Source organism: Polyodon spathula, chromosome 2 (assembly GCF_017654505.1).
Source record: "Polyodon spathula isolate WHYD16114869_AA chromosome 2, ASM1765450v1, whole genome shotgun sequence".
Classification (NCBI taxonomy): domain Eukaryota; kingdom Metazoa; phylum Chordata; class Actinopteri; order Acipenseriformes; family Polyodontidae; genus Polyodon; species Polyodon spathula.
The window spans coordinates 1,120,476-1,136,868 of NC_054535.1; the positions used below are offsets into that span (position 1 = coordinate 1,120,476).

At 38.5% G+C, this 16,393-nt stretch overlaps 1 protein-coding gene across 2 annotated transcripts in view; it reads left to right on the forward strand.

Moving 5' to 3' along the window:
• The window catches only part of LOC121328878 (ankyrin repeat domain-containing protein 50-like), a 109,955-nt gene that overhangs the window by 13,131 nt on the left and 80,431 nt on the right, over window positions 1-16,393 (forward strand). For both annotated transcript variants that reach the window (XM_041274019.1, XM_041274011.1), the window contains exon 3: window positions 1,630-1,859. In XM_041274019.1, coding sequence (XP_041129953.1) covers window positions 1,630-1,859 — 230 coding nt within the window. The remainder of the gene's footprint in view (window positions 1-1,629; window positions 1,860-16,393) is intronic.

Consider the following 16,393-nt stretch of genomic DNA (forward strand, 5'->3'; position numbering starts at 1 on the left):
GGCAGCAATGTAGCATTTTGTTCTGCGTGAATTGCCTATATCGTGGTTCGGGGATGGCACTGAACCCTCTTAACTCTTGTGTGAAATGCTGTGCGTGGATTGTTGGGTATTTTTGTCGTCAGCGTTGCACGCTTTCATTTTCTCAAACACAATGGCTGATAAGAGCGAGACCAGAAGTAGTTAAGGAATTGTTACTTTACAATTCTAGGAGTGGCAGCTACTAAACAGATGCAGCACATTGAACTGTGGTTTGGGGGCGCAGACCCAGCGCAAATCCATGAACGTGATCGGGGGACTTCTCAAGAATGCAGAGGAAACTCAAACACTTACCCACGTTATTCTGCTTATTTATTTATTTTGTTTTGTTGCCATGTAAACAATCTGTTTGACTGACAGCTTTGGAAGTTGTACTCGCATGATCTCTTTGGCTGTGTGAAAGGGTTGTGATGGCACTATACCACATAGATTGCGCAATTCCAAGCTGTGTGAATGGGTATTTAAAACAATAAATAAATGAAATGTCTCTGAGAAGGCTCAGCAGCTGCATTTGTGTGTGAAAGTGTTATTAGTGTGTGAATCACTCAGAAAACATGGATTTCTATTTGTTTAATTATAATTATTTAATCATTAGGCAGGTGCTTTTATCCAAAGCAGCTTACAGAGACTAGGGGGTGAACTATGCATCAATAACTCTGCAGCAGAGTCACTTGCAATAGATTTCAGATTTCGTCAACATAATCGTCTCTCTGTATTTATTTTTTGTTGTTTTATGAATGAGTATGAAGTCGCCTTGGTGCCCGTGGGTTGGATTTATGTTTTGCCTTTTTGCCCCTTGACCTTAACTTCATGCCCTGTAATTCGCCAGTTGAGTTGGTAAAAAGACTGGATTATAGGAATTGTAATTTTTTTTTTAAAACCTCCTGCTTGTTTTTTGAAAATATAACACATACAGGATATTTAAGTCATCAAATAAAAATTGTTTTGTTTTACTTTTTTAGTCAATTGGCAATTTGTCAAATAATGCATGTGTGGAAAATAAAGTTACTGATAAGATAATAATCATATTGGGTGACTATCTTACCTACATGGTAGATAGATTTTATGGAAACAGATGCCATGATGTGTACAATTTAACATAGCATGTTCTTTATACTGTAGCTCGTTGTGTTTTATCTCAGTGAGGACAAGGCTACAATTATTTTGGAATTATCAATAAATATGTACTATAGTAAAGCGCATCAAAATTGTCACACTTCAGTTTGATTAGATACAATTACGAATATATACCCAGAGAACAATATAAGGATACATGTTTTCCTTGAAAATAAAAACATGATTTGCACTAATGCAACATTTCATGTTTAATGTACCCTCAAACCATACAGACTTTGTTGACTTTTATGTCAATCAGTTTAGTTAGTTTGAGTGTCTTTTGAGGAGTTTCGTTTTCCTCCCAGAATCTAAAGCATCAAAGCTTTCAGCGAATAGGGAAATATTGCGTGTTGCATTTTAAGCAGCTAGAAAAGAACGCTTCTCTTTTTTTTTTTTTTTTTTTTTTATATAAATTCGCCCCAGGTTTGCTGTTTGCTTGCTTCCTTTCTGTTTCATTATTGGTTGGTCTCTCCACAGGTGCATTCTCCTTCCACTCCTTGCAGTGACGCCTCCACAGCAGTCTGTCTTCATCCTGGTGGATTCAGTTGATGAGGGGTGTCACTTTGCTGAAGGGGAGCAGCGATCATCAGGCTCCTCTCGAACTATAGCTGAACTTTTAGCAAGCCACCATGAGTTCTTCCCTCCCTGGTTGCTGCTTCTATGCTCTGCCCGGAAACAAAATAAAGCAGTCACAAAATTGTTTACAGGTAACTCCCTTTTTTCTACTTTTTGACAGCCAAATCATTCTGCAACCTAAACATAATTGTGACTGATACAGTGCACATTGAGTGCATTTAAAAAAGGGTTGTATTGCCCATGACTGCATGCACAAGCATGTATTATACTTGAGTCAGAAGATCATTAATAAGAAGAATGATTATTAATTCCCTCAAGGGACTGGGTTGATTTCAAACAAGAGAAAGGCGACCAACATTAACTATAGTGCCCTGAAGTCTATCCACTACTGCATGAGTAAAGATCATTAAACTTGCATTTTAAATGTATTTATAAATTGTCATAGGTCTTCTTTGCATCTGTTTATGTGAAGATATGTCCTATAGCAGCTTGTGTTTCCATGCAAACGCTGAGCTCGGAGGTCAGACTGCAAGGAAATGGTCTTGCTGTGCCGCATAACTTTCTCTCAATGGAAGAGGGAGTTCATGTATGTGGGCGGGAGGAAACAAAGTAAGAAATATTCATAAAGCAGACATCTGTTTATATTTTCACAAAAGGAGATTGCATGAAAGCTTTTTAACTTTTACGCTTCATATTCTTTCATAATTTATTGAAGCCCTCATACCTGCTGGGCATAGCAGATCATTATGTACAGTATGTGATGCAAGAGCAGTGGTACACTTTTGAGTTGTTGCTTTCTTTTGCAGGAAACTAAAGATGCGCTTTCAGCATTCTGTATTGGAAAGCTAATCTAATATGTTCATGGACTAGCATGAGTCAGTTAATGAGTTTCTGTGAAAGCCTTGAGCCACTATGACTGCACAGGGAGTATGTATAATCACCACTGTGCCTGACAGTACTGGGTTTGTGGGAGCTTCTGCTGAAGTGTGGGTGGTCTTCAAAGGGGCTCTGGATAATGTACATGCATTGGGTTATTTGTGTCTAATCTTGGCATCAGGATCTTGAGAATTTGCCAGATTTTGCCTGTTTGTGTGTCAGAGTGCATTTTGCAGCACCTTGTAAATCTGTAGTTTCTCGCTGTGCAATGATAATGCTCCCGGGATGATTCCACATGGAGGGGCAGGACTTCGAGCAGCATTGCTGCTCTGTGCCTCAGGAGTCCATTACCTGGAGTATGAAATACATGTTCCAAGTAGGCTTGCGCAGGGTTCCCTTGATTGTTATCTCTGTGCTAGGGATGCATGGAGATGGGATATAATGCTGGCATCTGTATGTACAATATTTTACATTTATTTTCAATTTTTTCAATTTTGTTTTATCATTGTATCATTATGTCCAATATATATTTCACACCCTGTTCCTGGATTGGTGTATTTAAGCAGTAAGCCACCACTATAATAAGCTATAAGGCAGTAAGCCACCATCATAATGTAGGCATAGTTTACTGGATTTTAAGCAAAGGTTTTTTTATATATATTTATGTCATCGTTTAAAAAAAAAAAAGCCCAGTTGACGAGCGCAGTTATCTTTACTACCTGCTTTTTTCCAGGCTAATTGTTTCTCGTTACCATCTCTTGTCGACTAAGTGCTTTGTACACAGCTGCTTGTCACGCGGTCTGAAGGTCAGTGATTTTTCATACGAATTGTAAAAATAACCCAAATGGAAAAACACATTCCCCACAGGCAATGCTACTGCAAGGATGCTGAGGTTAGAAAGACACCGTGGTTGAGTCTGTCCACTAATGGAGTGATGAAAGTGCAACCTCTTCACTTTTCAAACTGCATGAAAAGGATCAGTTTCATAAAATTCAGACCTTAGTATAAAAAAGCAAATCAAACCAAAGCCTTGTTCAACTGCAGGCCATCAAGAAAAAACAACAACATGCATTGCATTATAGTGTATTAATTATTAAAAACATCTTGATTGACTGCTCCCCCAAGATTTATGTATGAGCTAGATTGCACAGATCTCTGCTGAGCTCACTAAGCTATTCTGTGCTGTAGTCAGTTTTACTGTTGCCATCAGCAGGAAGGTGGAACAGTCAGCAAACTTGCTTTTCAAGTACAGCAGATTTTGAGAGTAGAAACGATGCAAAGTTATGGAGGAGCTGGGTAAAAGAGAGGCAACACAGTGTAATGGTGTAGAAAGAGATCTAAGAGGCCGCTGATACTCCATTCAGGCACAGCCCCTCCACTCTCAGCACCTTGCCCTAGGCATGTTACTTGACCTCTTTGTGCCCCCTTTTTCCAGCTGAAAGAATGACCCTAGACGAAGACCTGTCTATTTAAGCAACATGAAATGATAGCTTATAATAATCCGCTGCTTTGCTCCATGCCGTTTCAAAGCATAAAAAAACTTAATATATTAGCAGCTGAAAGCCAGCATTGCTATAAGATATATGTTTTGTACAGTGTGACCCTGCCACACAGTGTTTGTCAGTTTACTTTGGGAGTTGTTTTTAGACACATGTAGTTCGGTGACGCACGTGCTTATTCAAGTTTAGCTTTTACATGTTAACTTGAAGGTGTTCAGTCTTTAGTCTTCTGAATTTGCTCTGGTTCTGTCTTTTTTTTATTTATTTTTTTACTGTTATTACTATGTTCAGGTGGCATATTGCCTGTTTAAAAGGTTCTGGTTCTGTAATGGTGTTTAATGAGCCTGCCTGCTGCATCTTCTGTCTTGGCCGATCAGGAATGACAGCCTTTGTCTGACTGTACCTAAAGTATCCCAGGCTGTACCCTGGACCCATGACAGTAAATATTGTGATGTTGTTTAATGTCCTGTGGGAATGTGGACAAGGCCTGAATATAAATACTCCAGATGTTGTTTTTCTTTCCAGAATATTCCCATGTGAACTATTGCCTGCATTACTAATTTAAAGGATCTGACTGTGTAGCCCTGTGTATGTACTGTATTATAACTCCCACACCGCAGCACACATGTTACAATCAGCTGTCTTCAACTCTGCTAGCACACAGTTGGTTGACACACATTGGGAAGGGGCCTTTTTTAATCTACAATTAAGGCAAAATAATCCTATGATCCAAATATTTGTAAACGTGTACTGTTTGCACTTTAAACATTCATTTACAATGCATAAGGAATCATCCTGGGTACCGACTAGTGAAATAGTGAAAACTCACTGGACATAATATTACAGTAGAAAACTAAACTGGAATGTTTACATGCTTAAACTTCACACCTCTAAAGCCTACTATGTATGACAAGGTAATACAAGGTTGTATTACTATTGTCTACTTCACTGACCATAAGCCAGATTTGCATTCGGCCGTTCTCTAAGTCTATAAATTACTTCCGGAAAATGTACCATGCTTGAATTAAGGCTCGTATCAAAACAGGATTTTTAACTAATCTTTGTCTATAGCTGGCAAAGGTCCTGAGATTTTCATCTCCTGTTTTTGGCACAGACTTGCAGAGAGATTAAGAGTGGTTTACTGACAACAGAAGTACTGCAGTCAACAGATTCACACTGTTTATTTTATTATCGTTTCATCTGTCAGCTTTGTGTGTGTGTTTTTATTATTTAATCTGTCAGCTGTATGTTTATTATTATTTCAGCTGTATGTGTGTTTATTATTGTTTCAGGTGTGTGTGTGTGTGTTTGTTTTATTTCATCTATCAGCTGTGTGTGTGTGTGTGTGTGTGTGTGTTTATTTCATCTGTCAGGTGTGTGTGTGAGTTTATTTCAGGTGTGTGTGTGTGTGTGTGTTTATTGTGTGTGTGTGTGTGTTTATTGTTTCATCTGTCAGCTGTGTGTGTGTGTGTTTATTGTTTCAGCTGTGTGTGTGTGTGTGTTTATTTCATCTGTCAGCTGTGTGTGTGTGTTTATTTCATCTGTCAGCTGTGTGTGTGTGTTTATGTGTGTGTGTTTATTGTTTCTGTCAGCTGTGTGTGTGTGTGTGTTTATTTCATCTGTCAGCTGTGTGTGTGTGTTTATTTCATCTGTGTGTGTGTGTGTGTTTATTGTTTCATCTGTCAGCTGTGTGTGTGTGTTTATTGTTTCATCTGTCAGCTGTGTGTGTGTGTTTATTGTTTCATCTGTCAGCTGTGTGTGTGTGTTTATTGTTTATTGTTCACAAATAACAAAGTAGACAGTCGACACACACGCCAGTGTGTGTGGTGTCGACACACAGCGTCACAAGCTGTGGGTGGATGTTTATGTTTGTGCGAAGACACTTTTTGGCGGTTTGTTGTTTCACTGTAACAAAGTTACAGTTGACTGTACACACAACACGACAGTCGCCACACGGTGTGTGTTTATAACAATTTCAGTAGACAGTCGATGTGTGTGGTTGTTTATTGTAACAAAGTCGGTCAGCCTGTCAACACACACACCAATAGCTGTGTCAGCAGGTTGGGCACTGTTGACACACATTGTTTTGTGTTTATTTCATCTGTCAGCTGTGTGTGTGTGTGTTTATTGTTTCATCTGTCAGCTGTGTGTGTGTGTTTATTGTTTCATCTGTCAGCTGTGTGTGTGTGTGTTTATTGTTTCATCTGTCAGCTGTGTGTGTGTGTTTTTGTTTCATCTGTCAGCTGTGTGTGTGTGTGTTTATTGTTTCATCTGTCAGCTGTGTGTGTGTGTGTGTTTCATCTGTCAGCTGTGTGTGTGTTTATTTCATCTGTCAGCTGTGTGTGTGTGTTTATTGTTTCATCTATCAGCTGTGTGTGTGTGTGGTTTATTTCATCTGTCAGCTGTGTGTGTGTTTATTGTTTCATCTGTCAGCTGTGTGTGCGTGTTTATTGTTTCATCTGTCAGCTGTGTGTGCGTGTTTATTGTTTCCTCTGTCAGCTGTGTGTGTGTGTGTTTATTGTTTCATCTGTCAGCTGTGTGTGTGTGTGTTTATTGTTTCATCTGTCAGCTGTGTGTGTGTGTTTATTGTTTCATCTGTCAGCTGTGTGTGTGTGTGTTTATTGTTTCATCTGTCAGCTCTGTGTGTTTATTTTTGTTTCAGCTGTTTGTGTTTTATTGTTTCATTTGTCAGCTGTGTTTATTATTGTTCATCTGTGTGTGTATGTGTTGTTTCAGCTGTCAGCTGTGTGTTTTTATTATTATTTCATCTATCAGCTGTGTGTGTGTGTGTGTGTGTGTGTGTGTTTATTGTTTTATCTGTCAGCTGTGTGTATTTTTCTCTGTTGGGTAGTAATGTACCTCTGTACGTGTTTTGGGATTGGATTTATTAAAAGTGAAATAGTGAGTTTTAGGCTGGATTTAGATCCTTTCATATAACACTTCTGAAAATATAAGTGTTCTTTGCAAATGTCTCAAGTAGCATTTGTGTGTTCTGCCTGGGTGATCTTGCTGGTGCCAGTCGATTTGAAATCTCGAGTTTTCATCCCTGATTTAAAGTTGATTTTCATAAAGGTGACTTTTGAGTCCTGTTAGATTGCCAAACTTGACAAACGGTGCCAGAGTTTTGGACAGGTGAGTCAAAATAAGTGATTGTTGGCTTTCTCCCCTGTGCTTCCTCCATTACTTGAAAAACCCTTAATCGTAAAGTGTAAGATTCAGTACCCTGATGAAGGCACTTGCCAAACCGCTTGACTGTGTGAGCTTTATCTTTATCTTTAATGGGCTTCTTCAGGGATAGTACCCCTGCACTCCTTTAGGCAAAATACGGAAGGAATGAAAAGTCCCAACCTTGCCCTTCCTGAGCCACACAAATCCATGACTGCTTCCATTATTGTTGCCAGATTTAAAGGTGTTTGTTTTTTTCACTTCACTAGTTCATCTAGTAATAGAATGGCATCAAAATGTTAACAAAATCTGAATAATATCTGAACAATGGCTAAAAAGAGTTGGTCGTTGTGATATGCCTGCAAGCCAAAAACAACTCAGAAGCATCTGATTTAGGGCAGGATTAGTCAGGATTCAAAGCCAGGCTCCCCAATCCTCTACAAAGTCTCCTGCTCCAAACTGATTCCAGATTTTGTTGGAGGTCAGTAGCTGAGGTACGTGCAAGTAACGTTTCTGAACTCTTAGTAATCCTCATTTATCTCTCATGTGTTTATTTTTAATATAGCTCCTTTCACAATAAGAAATTGCTGCAAAACACTTCACATGAATAAAAAAACAAATATTAATAAAAGAAAGCAAGAAAAACTAAAGAAAAAACACATAGAACAGTAAAACAAGGCAGAACATAAAAGGAACTTCATTTTAGCATTAAAAACACTACATTATAAAAGTGTGTTTTTAATCTTGTTTTAAAAGCAGTGACGTTTGGTGCTTCCCTTACAAAGCTATGCAGGTCGTTCTGGAGCTTTGGGGCCCTGTAACTGAGTAGTCTACCACCTGTGTTTTTTTCATTTTTATTTATTTTATTTTATTTGTAGGACAGTAAGCAACATGGCATGAGATCCAGACTGCCCCAGGAGCAGCATTGCTTGTATGTGACAGTATGTAATAGCAGAGCAGTGGCTGTGAAAATCTCCAAGAAGGGTTAAATGGACAAACATGGCTAGACTTGCCAGAAACTCAGCACTGCAGAAGGGCTTTAGAAGCCTGTATGTTTCTGTAGGCTATAATATACAGCATGTTTGCGTGTCCTGTTTATCAAGCAATCGCAGAAGATCTATGAAACAGGCCCCTGTTTACTAGCCTGGTACTTTTGAAAAACATTTTCTGCTTTTGTTGGGAGTGGAAGGAATTTCGTCAATATTTCTTGTATTGTGTGTTTTAAATGAAGGCTGCTTAATATGAATGTTAACACAAATGTGACAATGGCTAGTACGTCTGGACATTTGATTGAATAGAGACACAATACAGGGAAATAACATGACATAAAGCACCACTGGTTTTTAATTTTGTATTATTAAATCTTCCATCCTTGTTAGAAGTTCCAGCATTTTGCTCTTAACTCTTGGTGTTGCTCCATCACACCTTTAGAAATAGTAATTTGATTTGTTTGTTACTGCTGTCTTGCCGTTGACTTGCAAGGCATAACAAACTGCATTTTTCATCTTGTTCAAAAGCCGGTTTTACTTAAGTGGAAAAATCCCTATAATGTAAGAACCTACTGTGGTAGCCCCTAATGTGCACACAGCTGTTTTTAAAAACCTGCATAAGAAACTATTCCCTGAAGCAGCTGTGCAGTATGGTAGAGGTGAGCTTCAAGCTGACAGCTGTGGTAGGCAGCATGAAATAAAGTGAGCTGCTATCAGCTGTAGTCTGTGTTCTCAGGTGTGCTGTAATGCAGGTTAAACACAGATCCTTAAGCTAACTGCCCTCGGTGTACCAGAGGGCCAGCACTAGTTTTGCTGTGACATTCCTCAAATCCCCAGGAGGTACGGAAAGTGTAGTTCAGCGGTCACACACAAATCATTTGAAATTCTGTGACATTCCTCAAATCCCAAGGAGGTACGGAAAGTATAGTTCAACGGTTACACACAAATCATTTGATAAATTCCTTGGAACCGATAGCCAGACGTCTTTGTAGTCAGGCCTGCACTGCAGGGATTGTTGTGTTAGCAAGACTGATATTCCAACTGGAACAATCCTTATTAAATATTAAAGAAAATTGTATGTCAGTTTTGCCCATTTTCAGTGCTATGCATGTTTTACTTTTTTTCATTAGTATAAGTTTTGTTTTTTGTACTTAGATTTATAATAGACATTAGAAATGACACACAGCCCCACCGAGTAGTAAACTGAAGCAGATGTTGCTGCAAGAAAGGCTTTGTCAAGGAAAACTGATGCTGAAGCGCATGATTTAAGCTACTTGTGCATGAAAAATCACTTGGTCCATCAGATATTTATTTACTTGTAATGTTATTCTGCATATGAGTGTGTCTGACAGCAGCTACTTTCCTGGCCTCAAGATTCTTGAAGTTGATATTTAAAAGCCAGTATTGTTCAAGTCTGGGCTTGACTGTGCTTTAAAAAATCCTTCTAGCTAGTCTGTTGCTGTAATATTATGAGTTCAGGGAGGTTTTTTTTTTTTTTTTTTGCTTTCTGCATCGCAAGCTTTAATTTCCATGCTGAAAGGCTTTGAAAGTCCTCATACTGTATATAAACAAATAGTACATCTACAATAAAGTATCCAGGGATTTATTAAATGAATATGACTGGTTAAAAAAACAAAAAACAAAAAACATGTGCTGTATTCATTTTTATTCTTAAAATGCATGTGTCAAGTGTTTTACAAAGATGTGGTATTACTGTAAAGGTAGTTGCATTCATAATTGTATTTCTTTAAAAAAAAATAAAAATAAAAAAAGACTGTTTTTCGTGTCTAAACATTATTTGCAACTTTGGGTTAAATGCACAGTAAACTATAATCTGTTCGTGGTTTGGCATACACTACAAAGAGCAGTGTTTGAATGTTAAAACAGTAGTCTAAGAGAACACCCCTCGGGAAGCAAGCAAAGGGTTCTCCAAGACAGAGTTAGCCACCGGACACAATATGAAATAAATAAATCCATGTGTATTACTTGTCATGACGTACGTGCATCAACATATGAAATGAACTCAGTAAAAAAGCAAAATAGCCAAGTGTATGTTAATAAACTATAATAATAAAGTAACAAACAAACTAACCTTAATAACCCTAAAGCAAAACAACATGGTCAAGAAGCTTAAATTGCTATGTACTATGAAGTTAGCTGCTGGTGTGTTTCGGGCTATCACAATGGCAAAAATAATGGCTGTTACTTAACATAACTTAACGTTAATAAATTAACTGTCTAACTAAATGAACACAGCACCCCTACACATGTTTCACAATGCAGCCGCCATACACAAGACTTGCACATTACTTAACAGAATGGTGAAGCAACTCCCCAGGAAGAGAAACACCAAATTGCTCGGCGATTCAGGTTTTTCTCAGGAGCTCAAGCAATTTCCAACTTTGCTTAGCAAGAGAAACAGCAGGGCATATTTCTGTTTGTTTACATGCCATTTTGTAGCGATGAGGTGGACTCTTGGAAATCGGACTACAAAACAATTCAATGATATTATAGCTGTTCTGGAAAGATTTAATAAACCAATCAATGTCCCTCAGGTGCTTTTTTACAAACAGCACTGCGTCCGTTGTGAATGAATCGCTATCGGTGCCAAGAAGGTGTTCTTTTAAATGAATTTCCTGTTCCTTTAGCTGGAGCATTTGCAACAGGAAAAATCAGTTTCACCACAAGGGTGTTCCCTTAGGCGAAGCATTCTCTTAGGAGGTGTTCCTATACATGAGGACTACTGTACCGTGGTTATCTAGGCCTCTGATAAAAGTGTGATTGACAAAGTACATGTTGCCAGTTTGGAATGGCCATGGATAACTCTTTTCATTATTCACGAAACTTCATTCATAGTTTTTTGTTTTGTTTTCTTTGTCACAGGAGTTGCAGTTTTCTCAGTGTTCTTTCCATGAATGCATCTGCCAGAGTTTATAAGATCGAACTATTGGATTTAATTTGTGATGAATGTTGGTTTTATTTCAAAGTTTAAACAAATTGCCTAGTTTTGAATGTAGTTCTACAGCATGGGGCTCTTGGGTGTGTAAATAATACTCTGAAGGGCAGGTTGCTAGCATCGACAACATGAACAGCCCAGCTGTGTTACCAATGGAGGGGGAGGGGAGGGTACTGTAAAATGAACTTGCTTTATTGTTGCTTTTTGTTTGTCATCTTGCACTTTGCATTATGGCTGAAATAAACACCAGTCACGGATGTGGCTGTCATGTTGCTGTGGGTAGAATATTAAGCTGCACTGTGCAGAAAAACCACAGGCTCCTTTATCATGTGGAAGATGAATTAAAATAGTCAAACGGCGAATTCTCTTGTGTTCCTGTCAGAGATGTGCTGTTGTCTCGCGTGGTGCAGTTCCTGTTTTTCATTGTGTACAGCAGCTGGTTTTGAGATAGAGGCCCTTCATAGAAATCGGATGCATTCCACCAGGACCCAAGAAGCCTGTATGAATGCATTAGCCAGCATGATTTCCATTGAAAAGATACAGAAAGTCGTCCGTACGTTTACAGCTTTCTAATAGTCTGCCGTACAGTACTTAAGCTCTATTGTGTTTTGTTCTATTATCACAAAATATATTCAATTGAATAATATGTGTGTGTGTGTAATGTACTATATATATATATATATATATATATATATATATATATATATATATATATATATATATATATATATATATATATATATTAGTGCCTTGCAAAAGTATTCAGACCCCTGGCCAATTTTCTCATATTACAGAATTACATGGTACATTGAAATTTTGTTCTGTTCGATATTTTATTTTAAAACACTTAAACTCAAAATCAATTATTGTAAGGTGACATTGGTTTTATTTTATGTTGGGAAATATTTCAGTTTTTTATTTTTCTTAAAAATATTTTGCTTGCATAAGTATTCAACCCCCACACATTAATATTTGGTAGAGCCACCTTTCGCTGCAATAACAGCTTTAAGTCTTTTGGGGTAAGTATGTACCAGCTTTGCACACAGTGTCGGAGTGATTTTGGCCCATTCTTCTTGGCAGATTTGCTCCAGGTTGTTCAGATTGGTTGGACGATGCTTGTGAACCACAATTTTCAAATAGTGCCACAGATTCTCAATGGGTTTGAGATCAGGACTTTGACTGGGCCACTGTAGGACATTCACCTTTTTGTTCTTGAGCCACTCCAATGTTGCTTTGGCCTTGTGCTTGGGATCACTGTCCTGCTGAAAGGTGAATTTCCTCCCAAGCTTCAGTTATTTAGCGGACTGAAGCAGATTCTCTTGCAGTATTTTCCTGTATTTTGCTCCATCCATTCTTCCTTCAATTGTAACAAGATGCCCAGTCCCTGCTGATGAGAAGCATCCCCACAGCATGATGCTGCCACCACCATACTTCACTGTAGGGATTGTGTGTCTTGAGGCATGGGCAGTGTTAAGTTTGCGCCACACATAGCGCTTTGAGTTTTGGCCAAAAAGCTCTATCTTGGTCTCACTGACCACAAAACCTTTTCCCACATCGCAGCTGGATCACTCTCATGCTTTTTGGCAAACTCCAGACGCGCTTTTTGGGTAACGGCTTCTTTCTTGCCACCCTCCCATACAGGCCAGTGTTATGCAGAGCTCTTGATATGGTTGACTGGTGCACCATTACTCCACTCCCAGCCACTGAACTCTCTGTAGCTCCTTCAAAGTGATTGTTGGCCTCTCTGTGGTTTCTCTCACAAGTCTCCTTCTTGTTTGAGCGCTGAGTTTTGAGGGACGGCCTTTTCTTGGCAGTGCCTGGGTGGTGTGATGCAGCTTCCACTTCCTGATTATTGATCCAACTGTGCTCACTGGGATATCCAAACACTTGGATATTATTTTGTACCCTTTCCCTTATCTGTGCATTTGTATTACTTTATCTCTAACTTCTGCAGAATGCTCTTTGGTCTTCATTTTCCTTCAGATTCACAGCCTTACCAATGATCCTTCAACAGTGGGGTTTTTATCCAGAAAATGTGACAGCAACTTTAATGGTTCACAGGTGGAGGCCAATGGTAAGGTAATTGTGTCCTTGTTAGAGCAATTTCTTTCATTGGTGAAAACTGGGAGCTTCCACAGCACAGGGGTTGAATACTTATGCAAGCAAGATATTTCAGTTTTTTATTTTTCTTAAAAATATTTCCCAACATAAAACCAATGTCACCATACAATAATTGATTCTGAGTTTCAGTGTTTAAAAATAAAATATCAAATAGAATGAAATTTCAATGTACCATTTGTAATTCAGTAATATGAGAGAATTGGTCAGGGGTCTGAATACTTTTGCAAGCCACTGTGTGTGTGTGTGTGTGTGTGTGTGTGTGTGTATATATATATATATATATATATATATATATATATATATATATCTTTTTTTGCTTTTTTGCTTTTAAAGAATTTCTGGGGTGATTCCGTCTGAATACATATGTACGTCAATACTTTATTGGTGAACTACTTACTTAATCAACGTGGAATAAATCACGCAGCAAACTTCTTGCAACTGCCATGATAGCATGTCCTTAACCCAATGAGGCCAGACTACAAAGTGAATGAAGGCCGGTTTATACCTGAGGGTACCGACATCACAGTTTACATATCTCTACAAACCCAGAAATGTCTATAGTTCTGAAATTGATATTTTTTCTTTATGGTTTGTCCAAATACTTTCCTGTGTTAACAAAAGCATTCTCCCAATAAGCTTTGTCATTGCGTAATGGATATGGTTTCTTTTCATTTAGAAAGCATGTTCAGTCTAAACTCAAAAGAAATGAAAGATAACCAGAACTATTTTAAACGTAACTAGTGTTTAAATACCAAAGCCTCTTATTTGCTAACAGTGTAATGCCTGTTTAGTTTCTCTTTGTTTGTTATATCATGTTAAGTTCAGATATTGCTGTACCATTTAGTACCTAACAGTGGCTTTGGGTTATATAATGCTTTTATATTACCTCCTAAAATGAAAACAATAGTACCATCAGCAAAGTAAACTTTTAAAGTGGCTTATCCACCGCTGTAATTACTGTAAATAAGAGGGTGACAACAGTCAGAGTCACAGCAGTGTCAAACACCAGGGCAGGTAGGGTAGAACACCCAAGTGCTAATGATCAGCTTTGAATCGAGAGACCCTGGGAACAGTTACCAGGACTTGAATTTCAGCGCAGGATTTCAGGAACCGCGCATTTTCCAAGTTGCTCCCGAATGTCTGCAACTTTCAGTGCGGGAAAATCCTGCAGAGATATTTTAATACACCAGGCTACTGTATTTTTAAGCCAATTTAGAATGGCTGAAACGCCACACTGTCTAAGGAAGTGGCTGAAACGCGACACTCTCTAAGGAAGTGGCTGAAACGCGACACTCTCTAAGGAAGTGGCTGAAACGCGACACTCTCTAAGGAAGTGGCTGAAACGCGACACTCTAAGGAAGTGGCTGAAACGCGACACTCTCTAAGGAAGTGGGTGTCAGTGATGAAGGCACTGAGCCACATTCTGAGGTAGTTCTGGTTAAAATAAATAAAGGAAAGTAGTGCTGGATATTTTAAGTGCCGCGAGATTTTATTCTCTCATACATGATTCTCGGCCGCTATCTCCTATCATCTAGGTGTTGTTTTCCAAGCAATGATTTTCACTTTAACTCTTAAAACTCAGCCCCATGCATTTAGGGGCACTAGCACACCGAAGGTTACATACATATTACTCGGGCACTGGAAAAGCCACCTACCTGGCTTGTTTAAAAGTACAGACTCTGGGCTTTCCAACAATGTATTCGATGTGTGTATGCAGTACTTCTAGCCAGAACTACGATCGCCTGAAGTTAAAACATATCCTGTGACCCATGCACTAGTGAACAAACCATTTCTACCTCTGGAGTTGTATTTATTTATTGCTAGAGGGTACAGATTTTTTTTAAAGCTCTTGTGCTGTATATTGTGTACAAATATTTTTCAAGTATAATCGCAGGTTAATTTGCAAACAGAACTGTACCAGATCTTCTAATTAAGGAAGGGGGAAGCCTTTTCGTTCCTAGTCCTTGATTTGCAGCAGCTCCTGTATGTGCTTCAAGTTCTCATCTGTGGATCAAGGGGGTTTCATGGCTTCTTGTTGGTGTCAGTAGCTGCATGCTGACCTTTGCCATGTCCTGCTTTAATCTTCAGGTACTTTAAATATTACCAGTGGCGGGCCGACTAATCTGATGGGCGTTGCATCCTAAAGTATATCGTTACAGTACACTCGTGCATTCAATTCACAGAACAGGAAAGCTTTTGTTTTTGTTTTACAGTTAACAGTTAGCGATACCAAAACCTTGTTTTGTCTCTTTTTCCTTCATACAACTCATCATTACTGGATGTGGTGCAGTCTGGTACAGATGAACGAAGCATAAGCAAGACAGTAAAAAGCTTTATGTTCTTCAGTTTTCTAACTTCTTTCTCCTGTACTTCAATTCACAGCTGGCTTGAATTTTCCTTTTGTCAGTGTGAACCATGCTTGTCACTTTTCTGTAGTCAACAAAATAATTTTGAAACCACGCATTGTTTAAGACACCAGTGTATGTTTTATAAAGTATTAAGACCACAGTGCTTACTTGCAGTTGACAGTTTTTAGACAAAGATCAGAGCATGAAACATTACACATTCTCGGTGATTCCTCCAAGTTATTTCTAGTAAAAAGTTTGCAAACTGTGGATTCTAATAGGGTGCAGCACCTTCCACAGAGTGTTTTTGTTTTAGCTGGGCCTCTGAGTGTCTATGCAAATTCAGACAGCTGTGTGAGATGCACTGTCCAGCAAAGCAAACAAACAAAAAATAGGTTGATTGTGTATTATTTATTAAAGAAATTGACCATTACATTTAAGTAAAACACTGGCTCACGGTAAAATTGTGCTTAAACAATGTGCCACTAGTATTAGGTCATTTCTAACTAAATACAGGCATTGGTACTGTATGGGCAAAACTAATTAGTCGAATATGTCTTATTCCAGCAACAGAATATTTTCATTTTTGCTACTTTTGCAACATACTTCAAACAAAAAGTTGAAATTATCTGATCTTAATAGTTCTACTGTGTTTTGCTGCTGTTTTCCCTAAAGACATTGCAATCTGAATGCTGACAGATGAGGCTCTTTATT